The sequence below is a fragment of the Mustelus asterias genome, chromosome 29, assembly GCF_964213995.1.
Source record: "Mustelus asterias chromosome 29, sMusAst1.hap1.1, whole genome shotgun sequence".
Taxonomy (NCBI): Eukaryota; Metazoa; Chordata; class Chondrichthyes; order Carcharhiniformes; family Triakidae; genus Mustelus; species Mustelus asterias.
Window position 1 is genome coordinate 7193631 of NC_135829.1, and position 14838 is coordinate 7208468.

General features: G+C 49.2%; 1 protein-coding gene across 1 annotated transcript; it reads left to right on the plus strand.

Annotated features, from left to right (window-relative positions):
- The first annotated feature begins 11428 nt into the window (after window positions 1-11428).
- LOC144480420 (growth arrest-specific protein 1-like) lies at window positions 11429-13557 on the plus strand. The gene has a single exon (XM_078199827.1). It carries the CDS (start codon window positions 12246-12248, stop codon window positions 13050-13052), a length of 807 nt encoding a protein of 268 aa, XP_078055953.1. The 5' UTR covers window positions 11429-12245; the 3' UTR covers window positions 13053-13557.
- The last annotated feature ends 1281 nt before the right edge of the window (window positions 13558-14838 follow it).

Consider the following 14838-nt stretch of genomic DNA (forward strand, 5'->3'; position numbering starts at 1 on the left):
GGGATGGGCAATAAATGCTGGCCCAGCCAGCGACCCCCATGTCCCATGAATGAATTTTTAAAAATCTAAACTATGCATCTTGGGACACTAAGGGGCAATTCAGCACGGCCAATCCACCTAACCTACACATCTTCCACATTGCAGGAAGGATGTGGAGACTTTGGAGAGGGTGCAGAAGAGGTTTACCAGGTATAGAGAGTATGAGCAATAAGGAGATTAAGGAGATAAGGACGCCCCCTAGTATTAGACATTACAACTCTGGGAAAAAAATTCTGACTGTCAACCCTTTTTATGCCTCTTATAATTTTTATAGATACTTAAAAGATTCTCAGAGCACGGTAGCACAGTGTTTAGCACTGCTACTTCACAGCTCCAGGGACCTGGGTTCGAATCCCGGCTCGGGTCGCTGTCTGTGTGGAGTTTGCACATTCTCCCCGTGTCTGCGTGGGTTTCCTCCGGGGGTGCTCCGGTTTCCTCCCACAGTCCAAAGATGTGCGGGCTAGGTTGATTGGCCATTCTAAATTGCCCCTTAGTGTCCCGGGATGCATAGGTTAGAGGGTTTAGTGGGTAAATATGTAGGGATATGTGGATAGGGCCTGGGTGGGATTGTGGTTGGTGCAGACTCGATGGGCCGAATGGCCTCTTTCTGCACTGTAGGATTCAATGATTCTATGAATAAGGAGCTGGAATAAAAATCAGGCCACTTAAGACCAGTGTGGAAGTTGAATCATTGAGCAAGTTCGAGACAGAAGTTGTTAGATTTCAGGATGTTAATGACATTGTGGGGATAGTGGGGCAAAAGGGGCAGCGGTAGATGTTCGGCTGTGATCTGTTTGAACGTCGGAGCATGCTCAATGGGTTGAATGGCCTACTGCTGTGTTCCTGTCGAACACTATTGATCTTATCTGCAGTACAACTCCAAGGAAACGTTGCATTGTCAGCGGTGCCACTCTTTCAGGTAAAAACTCAGGTTCCTTCTGCCTTTCATGATGGTCCCAAAAGACCCTTCCGCACCATTCAAATTGAGGTTCTCACATTGTCTCGCCCAACATTTATTCTTCACAGGGGGGAGGTGGTGGCACAGTGGTATTGTCACGGGTTTAGTAATCTAGAGACCCAGGGACATCCTCCCCTGGGTTCGAATCCCGCCACAGCAGATTGAGATTCAATAAGAAATCTGGAATTAAGAATCTGTTGATGACCATGAAACCATTGTCGGGAAAAACCCATCTGGTTCACTAATGTCCCTTTAGGGAAGGAAATCTGCCATCCTTACCTGGTCTGGCCTACATGTGACTCCAGAGCCACAGCAATGTGGTTGACTCTCAAATGCCCTCAGGGCAATAAATGTTGGCCCAGCCAGTGATGCCCCCATCCCATGGACAAATAAAAGAACCAATATCTTCAATTCCCCAATGGCCAATTAGCTCATTGCTGTTTTGTGAGATCTTGCTGTGCCTTGCCTCAGGAAAACGGTGACTTATGTATCTACCTAAGATCTTGTAAAAACACTATTTGTGGATCCATTTTCTGTGCCGCTGATAACATGGAAATTTCTCACATCCAAAATCTCTTGAATTAAATTGTCTAATATGTAAATATGTTCCTCCTCAGTATTCTGGCTCGATGCAAATCTCTGCTGGCTGCAACGTGAGTTTATTAATAATGCTTCAAACCCATTATGTAATTATAACTCCGTCTAATTTATCAGCAAGGTGAAGGTGATCCAATCAAAACACTTCTGAACATTTCCGTACAAGACATTTTTATTTTGCCCTCAACCTGGCAACTACGGAATAAAAACAAAGGGATTTTACAATCCATCCTAACCCGCACATCTTTGGACTGTGGGAGGAAGCCGGAGCACCCGGAGGAAACCCACGCAGACACGGGGAGAACATGCAGATTCCACACAGACAGTGACCCGAGGCCGGAATTGAACCCGGGTTCTTGGCGCTGTGAGGCAGCAGTGCTAACCACTGTGCCACCGCCTGAAGCCAATGGAGATATCTGTCGTCGGATCCCCGCCCGGTCCGATTCTGTGGCCGGCGAGGTGGTAGAGCTCCGGTCGATGTTTCTAAATGATACGAGCATCTTAACCAGATTTTTTTTAATGAATGTTTTTTATTGGGGGATTTCCATTTCACACTTTACCACAAGAGGCACCAAATCCCCAAAATCTAGTACAGTAGAGTGATCATTATTCCAAGTGGCACAGTGGTTAGCACTGCTGCCTCACAGCGCCAGGGTCGTGAGTTCGATTCCCGGCTTGGGTCACTGTCTGTGTCGAGTTTGCACGTTCTCCCCGTGTCTGCATGGGTTTCCTCCGGGTGCTCCGGTTTCCTCCCACACTCCAAAGATGTGCTGGTTAGGTAGATTGGCCATGCTAAATTGCCCCTTAGTGGACCATGATGTGTAGGTTAGATGGATTGGCCGTGCTAAATATTTGATTCATTATTGTCACATGTATTAAAATACAGTGAAAAATATTGTTTCTTGCGCGCTATACAGACAAAGCATACCATTCATAGCGAAGGAAAGGAGAGAGTCCAGAATGTAGTGTTACAGTCATAGCTAGGGTGTAGAGAAAGATCAACTTGATGCAAGGTAAATCCATTCAAAAGTCTGATGGCAGCAGGGAAGAAGCTGTTCTTGAGTCAGTTGGTACGTGACCTCAGACTTTTGTATCTTTTTCCTGATGGAAGAAGGTGGAAGAGAGAATGTCTGGGGTGCGTGGGGTCCTTAATTATGCCGGCTGCTTTGCCAAGGCAGCGGGAAGTGTAGATAGAGTCATTGGATGGGAGGCTGGTTTGCGTGATGGATTGGGCTACATTCACAACCTTTCGTAGTTCCTTGCGGTCTTGGGCAGAGCAGAAGCCATACCAAGCTGTGGTATACTTCCTCGGTGTACCCGAACAGGCGCCGGATTGTGGCGATTAGGGGATTTTCGCAGTAACTTCATTGTAGTGTTAAGGTAAGCCTATTTGTGACTAGTAAATAAACAAACATATACATGCAGAGCAAGGCGATTCTTGTGAGCTGTCCCCAGCATACCCTCTAATTCTATCTTTTACTCTTGTTCTATGCTTTTAAAACTCTAACTCTTATGAACTCTCTGACAATGCAACTACATTCTGTGCCCTCTCCTTTCCTTCTCTATGAACGGTATGCTTTGTTTGTATAGCGCGCAAAAAACAATATTTTCACTGTATCCCAATATATGTGAGGATAAAAGTCAAATTAAATCAAAAAAAAGACCAGCGAATAGTCGTACAAATGGTTCAGATTAGCAACCACTGCAGTCAGTTGTAATCGCACAGATCATTGAATCCCTACAGAGCAGAAAGAGGCCATTCAGCCCATGAAGTCTGCACCCATTCTCCAACAGAGCACCTTATCCAGGCCGTATTCCTGTAACCTTATATATTTACCCCATTCATGCCCCAACCTACACATCTTGGGACATGAAGGGGCAATTTAGCATGGCCAATTCACCTAATCTGCACATCTTTGGACACTAAGGGGCAATTTAGCATGGTCAATCTACCTAACCTGCACATCTTTGGACACTAAGGGGCAATTTAGCATGGCCAATCCACCTAATCTGCACATCTTTGGACACTAAGGGGCAATTTAGCATGGCCAATCCACTTAACCTACACATCTTCGGACACTAATGGCAATTTAGCATGGCCAATTCACCTAACCTGCACATCTTTGGACTGTGGGTGGAAACTGGAGTACCCCCCCTGCCCCCCCACACCCCCGCCCCCGTAAGGGGAATTTCTCGGGGTATCCCCAGGGAAGTCTTGTACTTAACTGAATACAGCAAACACAAAGACTTGCCAAAAACAGTGTGCAGTTAAAAGACATTTTAATGAACCAACATATAATGGGGAGAGAGATGGTCAGAGGATTCTAGCCTCTCTCTGATGTTACACCACATGGGCACAACAGATACACATTTCTGAAGGTTTGATCTTACTGCCTCACCTGTCATCCAAACTGGATGGTCCAATTACATTAGTACACTTCGGTTACTTTGACTAATAACATTCTACCCTCTCGCAGAATTCACTGGTCAACCAAACCCATAGACTCTTTCCCCCCGTTGCCTAGTAACTTCACTTACGCAAATCCGGTAGGTTCCAGGGTCACCCCTAACACCTGTGGTCCTGAGAATAATAAGGGAGTCACCTTCCCTCTCTGTTTCCCTGCCCCCTTATCAGTGGAGTCTACATCGCAGCTATTCGTTACAGCTAGAAGCTGAATCCTTCCATTAATTTCAAAAACTTTGTTACTATAGCTGCCTAGCCTGCCTCCGATAACAGGGTATACTATTTTATATTTCCTTATTCCAAAAGAATGTGGTCTGGCTGCTTAAACCTATTTCCCATTATGCCAAGGGGTAAACTGCTTATTGGCCAAAGCTTACAATAAAATACAAACATACAGTTTAAATCTATAGTACCTGTTCAAAAATAATTATATGTGTGCTTATACAGACAATACTTTTGTGGCGTATAAATGAGGCACATTGTGACACCTTTAAAACTGTATGGAGTTTGTACATTCTGCGTGGGTTTCCTCCGGGTGCTCCGGTTTCCTCCCACAGTCCAAAGATGTGCAGGTTAGGTGGATTGGCTGTGCTAAATTGCCCCAACAGTTAAGAAAGCCCACCAACGCCTCTACTTTCTCAGAAGATTAAGGAAATTTGGCATGTCCGCGACGACTCTCATCAACTTTAACAGACACACCATAGAAAGCATTCTTTCTGGTTGTATCACAGCTTGGTTATGGCTCCTGCTCTGTCAAAGGTCACAAGAAACTACAAAGGGTCGTGAATGAAGCCCAATCCATCACGCAAACCAGCCTCCCATCCATTGACTCTGTCTACACTTCCCGCTGCCTCGGAAAAGCAGCCAGCATAATTAAGGACCCCACGCACCCCGGACATTCTCTCTTCCACCTTCTTCCGTCGGGAAAAAGATACAAAAGTCTGAGGTCAACCGACTCAAGAACAGCTTCTTCCCTGCTGCCATCAGACTTTTGAATGGACCTACCTCACACTAAATAGATCTTTCTCTACACCCTAGCTATGACTGTAACACTACATTCTGCACTCTCTCCTTTCCTTCTCTATGAACGGTATGCTTGTCTGTATAGCGCGCAAGACACAATACTTTTCACTGTATCCCAATACATGTGACAATAATAAATCAAATCAAAAAAGGTTAGCTGGATTAGCCATGCTAAATTGCCCCTTAGTGTCCAGGGACTAGCTAGGATAAATGCATGGGATTATGGGGATAGGGCCTGGGTGGGATTGTGGTCGGTGCAGACTCGATGGGCTGAATGGCCTCCTTCTGCATTGTAGGGATTCTATGATTCTAACATATATAAGGCACGCTGTTGTGCCTATTGTAAACTAATCTACTTTGTTTTAATAATGTCAGAATACAGGGGTTTCCATATCCCCCGCTACCCCCCCCCCCCCCCCCCAATGGGCAGTGAGTTCCAGGGGTTTTTGGAGAGGGAGATTGTAGAGGGGTTTATCAGGACTCAGTCAGACAGTTTCGTGTCAGGGAGGCAACTCTGAGCCGCAAGAACCGCAGCTTGTTTATAACAAAGGACATTCACTTGAAAATTCCACAAATAATTTAGGACATAGATTTATAAACAATTTCAAACTTATTTACATTCATTTGACAAAAGGAACTTACAGGCAAATGAGACACTTTTAATGTGTTTTATTTCTCGTGAAGAAAATTATCTCAAACCCTAAACAATGCGTCAATTCCAGAGGGAGACTGGTTCCCCTAAATGTCAATGATACGGAACCATTCACGGTGGTATCTCACCAACATTGCCCATCTAGTCAGTCACCACTTGCAGCTACTGTGTGTATCATGGACAAACCCTAGAGGTACCATCCCTTGGTGGTTACAACAATCGAAGACAGTTGTCATGGTTACTGAGGCTAGCTTTACAGGTTGTAGTCATTGAATTTTGCAGGACAGCAAGAGGCCCTTTGGCCCATCGAGTCTGCGCCGGCCATGGGGTTCGATTCCCGGCTTGGGTCACTGTCTGTGCGGAGTCTGCACATTCTCCCTGTGTCTCCGGGTGCTCCAGTTTCCTCCCACAGTCCAAAGACGTGCTGGTTAGGGTGCATTGGCCATCCTAAATTCTCCTTCCATGTATCCAAACAGGTGCCGGAGTGTGGCGACTAGGGGATTTTCATAGCAACTTCATTGCAGTGTTAATGTAAGCCTACTTGTGATACTAATCAATAGGGCATCTATCCTAATCCCATTTCGCAGTGCTTGGTCCATATCCTTGCAAGCTGTGGCATTTTAAGAGCTCATCTAAATGCTTCTTAAATATTGTTATATAATATTCTTCATATTGTTGTTAAAAAATCCCACCTGGTTCGCTAAAATAAAAGCAAAATATTGCAGATGCTGGAATCTGAATCAAAAATGGAAAATGCTGGAAACTCTCAGCAGGTCTGACAACATCTGTGAAGAGAGAATCGAGCTAATGTTTTGAATCTGGATGACTCTTCATTAGGGTTGGCCCACTGATGGACCATCTGGTTCACCCATGTTCCTTTAGATCATAGAATCATAGAATCCCTACAGTGCAGAAAGAGGCCATTCGGCCCATCGAGTCTGCACCGACCACAATCCCACCCAGGCTCTACGCCCATATCCCTACATATTTTACCCGCTAATCCCTCTAACCAACGCATCTCAGGACACTAAGGGGCAATTTTAGCATGGCCAATCAACCTAACCCGCACATCTTTGGACTGTGGGAGGAAACCGGAGCACCCGGAGGAAACCCACGCAGACACGAGGAGAATGTGCAAACTCCACACAGACAGTGACCCAAGCCGGGAATCGAACCCAGATCCCTGGAGCTGTGAAGCATCAGTGCTAACCACTGTGCTACCGTGCCGCCCCTAGGGAAGGAAATCTGCCGTTCTTACCCATCTGGCCTACAAGTGACTCCAGAGCCACAGCAATGTGGTTGACTCTCAGTTGCCCTCTGAAACATGCAGCTGACCTTCAGAAAGTGGCCCAGAAGCACCTTCTCAAGGGCAATTAGAAATGGGCAATAAATGCTGGCCTTGCCAGTGTGGTGGCACAATGGTTAGCACTGCTGCCGCACAGCGCCAGGGACCCGGGTTTGATTCCAGTCTCGGGTGACTGTCTGTGTGGAGTCTGCACGTTCTCCCTGTGTCAGCGTGCTTTTCCTCCGGGTGCTCCAGTTTCCTCCCACACTCCAAAGATGATGTGGAGATTCGGAACGCTGCCCCCTCACCTGATGAAGGAGCGGCGCTCTGAAAGCTCGTGCTACCAAATAAACCTGTTGGACTTTAACCTGGTGTTATGAGACTTCTTACTGTGCCTACTCCAAAGATGTGCAGGTTAGGTAGATTGGCCATGCTAACTTGCCCTTTAATGTCCCAAGATGTCCAGGTTAGATGGATTGGCCATGCTAAATTGCCCCTCAGTGTCCAAAGATGTGCAGATTAGATGGATTGACCATGCTAAATTGCCCCTTAGTGTTCCAAGATCATAGAATCATAGAATCCCTACAGCGCAGAAGGAGGCTATTCGACTCATTAAGTCTGCACCGACCACAATCCCACCCAGACCCTAAGCCCACACATTTACCCTGCTAATTCCCTGACATTAGGGTCAATTTAGCATGGCCAATCAACCTAACCCGCACATCTTTGGACTGTGGGAGAAAACCTGAGCACCCGGAGGAAACCCACGCGGAAACGGGGAGAATGTGCAAACTCTAGACAGACGGTGACCCAAAGATGGAATTGAACCCGGGTCTGTGGCGCTGTGAGGCAGCAATGCTAACCACTGTGCCACCCTAGATGTGCAGGTTAGATGGATCGGCCATGCTAAATTACCCCTTAGTGTCAGGGGAATAGCGGGGTAAATACATGGGGTTTGAGTGGGAATGTCTTTGCAGGCTCGATGGGTTGAATGGCCTCCTTCTGCACTGTAGGGCTTCTATGATTCTACGAACAATCTTTTGCAATGTATGTACCTTGTGATAAACTACAAAGTACTTGAATGAAATACCCTAAAAGTCAAATAAACGCCAATAAAATTAAAATCTGCACACAGATAAATACATCCAGAACTTAATTCCAGCAATCAGGTAAGTAATTTTCCACTAAACCCCTCTTATTTTTACATTATTTAGAGCGCATTTTGATACAAAGAAAATATCAGGAGAAAAAGTGTCATTCCTTTTAAAGAAACTTATCTGTTCAGGATAGCAAGGCAGATGTAAATCAAGCTCAGATCGGGACGTGACAGAAGGAAAAGCCCTTTTCAGTAACAAATCACCAGTCTTATTATTTTGTTTTCTCTCTGTCTCTCGCCTCTCTCTCTCTCTCCCTGCAGGTTTACGCTCCCAAAGGCGGTCATGGTGTCGGCCGATTTACTCCTGAATTCGGTCACTTTACATCTGAATAGGCGAGGGGGACGGAGCAGGGAGAATGGAATTGACTGGGAGCTGCTTGCCATTCGGGGCACTCTGTAAAGTGCGGCTGAATGGGAGAGGCAGTTAAATGGAGAGGCAGTTAAATGGGGAGGCCCCCCCCCCCCCCCAGGACTGACTCCATTCAGACCCCGCAGGGTGTAAACAATTTGATCCAGCGTACCGGCATACAGCACAACGCACAAGAGCAGCCCCTACAATGGGAATCAAACAGGCCAGAAAATGCTATTCACTGGCTAAAGGGTTGGGGTAGCGGGGGCGGTGGGGGGAGGGAGGTGCTGGGGATGTTTAATAGGGAAGAATCTCTGGCTGCAAGTGCTGGCTAGGCTGGGGTGGTTCTCCGACAGAAGGCACATCGAGTCTGCACTGAGAACAACCCCACCCAGACCCTCTCCCTGTAACCCAACATATTTACCCCGTTAATTCCTCTAACCAACACATCGCGGAACACTAAGGGGCAATTTAGCATGGCCAATGCACTATAGAAACATAGAAGATAGGAGCAGGAGGAGGCCATTCGGCCCTTCGAGCCTGCTCCGCCATTCATCACCATCATGGCTGATCATCCAACTCAATGGCCTAATCCTGCTTTCTCCCCATAACCTTTGATCCCATTCACCCCAAGTGCTGTATCTAGTCGCTTCTTGAATACATTCAATGTTTTGGCATCAACTACTTCCTGTGGTAGTGAATTCCACAGGCTCACCACTCTTTGGGTGAAGAAATGTCCCAAATGGTCTACCTTATATCCTTTTTTTATTCATTTGTGGGACATGGCCAGCATTTATTGCCCATCTTTAGTTGCCCTTGTTCACAGGGCAGTTAAAAGTCAACCCATTGCTGTGGCTCTGGAGTCACATGTAGGCCAGACCGGGTAAGGATGGCAGATTTCCTTCCCTAAAGGACATTAGTGAACCAGATGGATTTTTCCAACAATCGGCAATGGTCAGTAGATTCTCAATTCCAAATATTTTTTGTTGAATTCAAATTCCACCAACTGCTGTGGCGGGATTCGAACACAGGTTCCCAGAGAATTAGCTGAGTTTCTGGATTAATAGTCTAGCGATAATATCACTAGACCATCACCTCCCCTATCCTCAGACTGTGACCCCTCGTTCTGGACTCCCCCACCATATAAATATATTTCTAATTAAAATTAGGGATAAAGGGATACGGGGAACAGGTGGGCAGGTGAATCTGAAATCAGGGAGAGATCAGGATTGTGGTTGGTGCAGACTTAATGGGTCGAATGGCCTCCTTCTGCACTGTAGGGATTCTATGATTCTATGATCTTGGAACAGTAAGGGGCAATTTAGCACAGCCAATCCACCTAACCTACAAATCTTTGGACACTAAGGGGCAGTTTAGCATGGCCAATCCACTTAACCTACTCATCTTTGGACACTAAGGGGCAATTTAGCACAGCCAATCCACCTAACCTACAAATCTTTGGACACTAAGGGGCAATTTAGCATGGCCAATCCACCTAACCTACAAATCTTTGGACACTAAGGGGCAGTTTAACATGGCCAATCCACCTAACCTACAAATCTTTGGACACTAAGGGGCAATTTAGCATGGCCAATCCACCTAACCTACAAATCTTTGGACACTAAGGGGCAATTTAGCATGGCCAATCCACCTAACCTACACATCTTTGGACATTAATGGGCAACTTAGCATGGCCAATCCACCTAACCCACACATCTTTGGACACTAAGTGGCAATTTAGCATGGCCAATCCACCTAACCCATACATCTTTGGATCCTAAGGGGAAATTTAGTATGGCCAATCCACTTAACCTACACATCGTTGGACACTAAGGGGCAATTTAGTATGGCCAATCCACCTAACCTACAAATCTTTGGACACTAAGGGGCAATTTAGCTTGGCCAATCCACCTAACCTACACATCTTTGGACACTAAGGGGCAATTTAGCATATCCAATCCACCTAACCTGCACACCTTTGGACACTAAGGGGCAATTTAGTATGGCTGATCCACCTAACCTTTTTTTATTTAATTTGATTTATTATTGTCACATGTATTAACATACAGTGAAAAGTATTGTTTCTTGCGCGCTATACAGACAAAGCATACCATTCATAGAGAAAGAAACAAGAGAGTGCAGAATGTAGTGTTACCTGCACACCTTTGGACACTAAGGGGCAATTTATCATGTCCAATCCACCTAACCTGCACACCTTGTACTGTGGGAGGAAACCCACACAGACAGCCCCTGAGGCTGGAATTGAACCAGCGTCCCTGGCGCTGTGAGGCAGCAGTGCTAACCCCACTGTGCCGTCCTCTATTAATGTAAGTGGACAAGGGGAGAGAGGAGGGAGTCACGGTAGGGGTGAGTAGGGGCAGGAGCAGGCTGTACTAAGACAGTCCAGTTTGTGGATTGTGGAAAGGCGGTAGAAGCGGGCTGGGGGACATTGAAACTGGAGGGGCGATCTCTTACTAAGCAACTTTTTTTGGGTTCCCCCAAGGTTTGCTTAGTATTTCTTTGAGTGTGGGGGGCGCGGGGGGGGGGCAGAGGGGGGAGGTGAAATTTCAGATTAAGTCAGATCTGCACAGTGTGAGGGGACAGAACATTTTGCCTTCCTGCTTCTACATCTCACTCCCCCTGCTGGTTCAAAATTTTTTTAAAAAAAGTTAAGACCACACATGTTGCTTTTTTTTTTAAAGTAAATTTATATAAACATTTCATCCAATATGTGACGTACTGGCTTCCCCTACACCCCCCCCCCCCCCCCCGCCGCAAAACATTATGTCACTATGGAGGTAAATCTCAGGCTGCACAAAAGCAAATCAACCAACCCCCAGAAAAATAAGACTTTTTTCTCTTTCTCAACCCCCCTCCCCCAGTTTGGGAGAGAGAGGGAGGAAGAGAATGAGCTTGTTAATTCAAAGCGTGATACAGAGCACTGGAAGAAAGCTAGCAGGACTTTACAGAGAGAGGGGGAGGCAGTGAGAGAGTGGAAGCAAGTCCTCTCTCGACAACTCGCATCTCGCAGAGAAGAGCCGCGGCAAATTTCCGCTCTGGAGTCCCAATTCCAATGATTTTGGACAAAGGCTTGGAAAGAGGGAGAGGGGGAAGTGGAGACATTAACTTCAGCCAGGAGGACGTTGTTGAATGGACATTTTTGGGAGAGAATGCTCCCAGGACACAAGGCTTGATTTTGTGATTCTGCTGTTTTTGAACAGCTTGAGTTTACTTCTTTGGGAGAATTTTGGAGCAAAGAAAACTGCAATCCATGCTCGAACTCTTGCTGTTACGCAACTGAGAAACACTCCTGCAAGGCAACTGGTGTGGAACTGAGGTTTACTTTCTTTTGGAGAATTTGGGGGCAAAGAAAGTTGACATCTGTGCTGAAACTCTGATGTTACGCAACTGTGAAGGACTCTGCAAGATAACTGAGAAACTTGCAAGGCAACGGCTGTACAACTGAGAAACACTTCTGCAAGGCAAGTTTTGTGGAACTGAGAACTTTTGCAAGGCAATTGTTTTGGAACTGAGAAACACTTTTGCAAGGCAACAGTTGTACAAGTGAGAAGAACTTTTGCAAGGCAACTGTTGTGGAACTGAGAAACTTATTACAAGGCAACTGTTATGCAACTGACAAGGACTTTTGCAAGGCAGCTGGGGCTGGCAAAGTGAGCAGATTTATCCCGGGATGTGGTAGCTGTGAAGCAGGGTGTGGAAGGATGCCCCGGGACGTGAGTGTGAGCTGGTACCCCCTCGCCATCCTGGCTTGCCTGGGCACGGTGTCGGGGGCTCAGCCGGTGTGCTGGCAGGCGGTGCTGCGCTGCCAGGAGGAGAGGGACTGCCACTGGGCTTACGGACAGTACAGCGCCGCTTGCGAGCCCTTCCTGCGGGGCTTGCGGAGCCAGTGTCCCAGCCACTGCATCGGGGCGCTGGTCAAGCTCAACCAGACCCGCAGTGGGCCCGACCTGGAGAGCTGCGACTGCGGCCGCGACGCCGAGTGCTGGCGAGCCAAGCAGGCCATCGAGCCGTGCCTGCCGCGGAGGTACCGGGGCCGCTGGCCCGGCGCCGCCGACCTGGGCTGCACGGCGGCCCGCCAGCGCTGCCAGGAGGAGGCGGCGTGCCAGGCGGCGCTGCGGGGCTACCTGTCCCGCTGCGGGCAGCTCTTCAACGGGCGCCGCTGCAGCGCGCTGTGCCGGGCCAGCATCCAGCGCCTCCTGGCACTGCCCGCCGGCCTGCCCCTCCACAGCTGCACCTGCGACGGCCTGGAGCGCCCCATCTGCCAGGTGGTCAAGGGCAACATGCGGCGCTTCTGCCCGCTGGGCAGCCGCCCCCTCCTCACCCCCAGCCCCCCGGGCCGGCCCGCATACCCCCCCGGGCACTCGCAGGGCAACAGGACCAAGCAGGTGGGGGGCACCGACTGGCCGCTGAGTGGCTGTGCCAGGCTGGGGGCACAGGCAGGGGGCACAGGGGGCTGCTTCCTGCTGCTCCCCCTCCTCATCCCTCTGCTAAACTTGTGCTTCCCCTAACACTGTGTGTGTGTGTGTGCAAACAATCCGGTACAGGTTTGTCTTTATTTTTGGTCCATTTCTCTCTCTCTCTCTCTCTGTCTGTCTCTATCTCTCTCTCTCTCTCTCTGTGTCTCTGTGTGTATGTGTCTCTCTCCCTCTCTGTGTCTCTCCCTCTGTGTCTCTGTCTCTCTCTCTCTGTGACTCTGTCTCTGTGTGTCTCTCTCTGTCTCTCTCTATCGCTGTCTCGCTCTCCCTCTGTCTCTCTCTCTCTCTCTCTGTGTGTCTCTCTCTCTCCCTCTCTGTGTCTCTCCCTCTGTGTCTCTGTCTCTCTCTCTCTGTGACTCTGTCTCTGTGTGTCTCTCTCTGTCTCTCTCTATCGCTGTCTCGCTCTCCCTCTGTCTCTCTCTCTCTCTCTGTGTCTCTCTCTCTCTCCCTCTCTGTGTCTCTGTCTCTCTCTCTCTGTGACTGTGTGTCTCTCTCTCTCTGTCTCTCTCTATCTGTGTGTGTGTGTATGTGTCTCTCTCTGTCTCTCTCTCTCTCTCTTGCTCCCTCTGTGTGTGTGTCTCTCTCTCTCTGTCACTCTCTGTCTCTCTCTCTCTTTGTGTGTCTCTGACTCTCTGTGTGTGTGTCTCTGTGTGTGTGTGTGTGTCTCTCTCTCTGTGTCTCTCTCTCTGTCTGTCTCTCTTTCTCTCTCTCTCTGTTTTGCCATCTGTCTGGCCTTTTTATTGTCTGTGGGGTGAGGAGGGGGCACTGGGTAACTCAAGTGGTAACAAAACACAAACATTTCAAATACTGGAGCTTCCCTTCCTGTCATCTCAAATACAGCCCCCCACTATCCTGGGTATGACAGGTTCCCCCACACTCTGGGCTATTGACAGCTCTCCTACCCTGGGTATCAGAGCCCCCATTCCCCTGGTCATCATAGCCCCCCTAGGGGTATCACAGACTCCCCCTCCCTACCCTGGGTATCACCCCCCCCAGGTATCACAGCCCACTCCCTCGCCCCCACTTCCCCATACCCCGGGTATCACAGCCCCCTCCCTCTCCCTCTCCCCCACTCCCCCGTACCCCTGGGTATCACAGCTCCCTCCCTCTCCCCCACTCCCCCGTACCCCGGGTATCACAGCCCCCTCCCTCTCCCCCACTCCCCCATACCCCGGCTATCAAAGCCCTCCCCTCTCCCCCACTCCCCCGTACTCCGGGTATCACAGCCCCTCCCTCTCCCCCACTCCCCCGTACCCCGGGTATCACAGCTCCCTCCCTCTCCCCACTCCCCCGTACCCCGGCTATCAAAGCCCCCCCCCTCTCCCCCACTCCCCCGTACTCCGGGTATCACAGCCCCCTCCCTCTCCCCCACTCCCCCATACCCCGGGTATCACAGCCCCTCCCTCTCCCCCACTCCCCCGTACTCCGGGTATCACAGCCACCTCCCTCTCCCCCACTCCCCCGTACTCCGGGTATCACAGCCCCCTCCCTCTCCCCCACTCCCCCGTACCCCGGGTATCACAGCCCCCTCCCTCTCCCCCACTCCCCCGTACCCCGGGTATCACAGCCCCCTCCCTCTCCCCCACTCCCCCGTACCCTGGGTATCACAGCCCCCTCCCTCTCCCCCACTCCCCCGTACTCCGGGTATCACAACCCCTCCCTCTCCCCCACTCCCCCATACTCCGGGTATCACAGCCCCCTCCCTCTCCCCACTCCCCCATACTCCGGGTATCACAACCCCTCCCTCTCCCCCACTCCCCCATACTCCGGGTATCACAGCCCCCTCCCTCTCCCCCACTCCCCCGTGTATCACAGCCCC

Excerpts from the sequence above, each read along its gene's own strand:
- LOC144480420 (XM_078199827.1), top strand. The coding sequence starts at position 12,246 with ATGCCCCGGGACGTGAGTGTGAGCTGGTACCCCCTCGCCATCCTGGCT.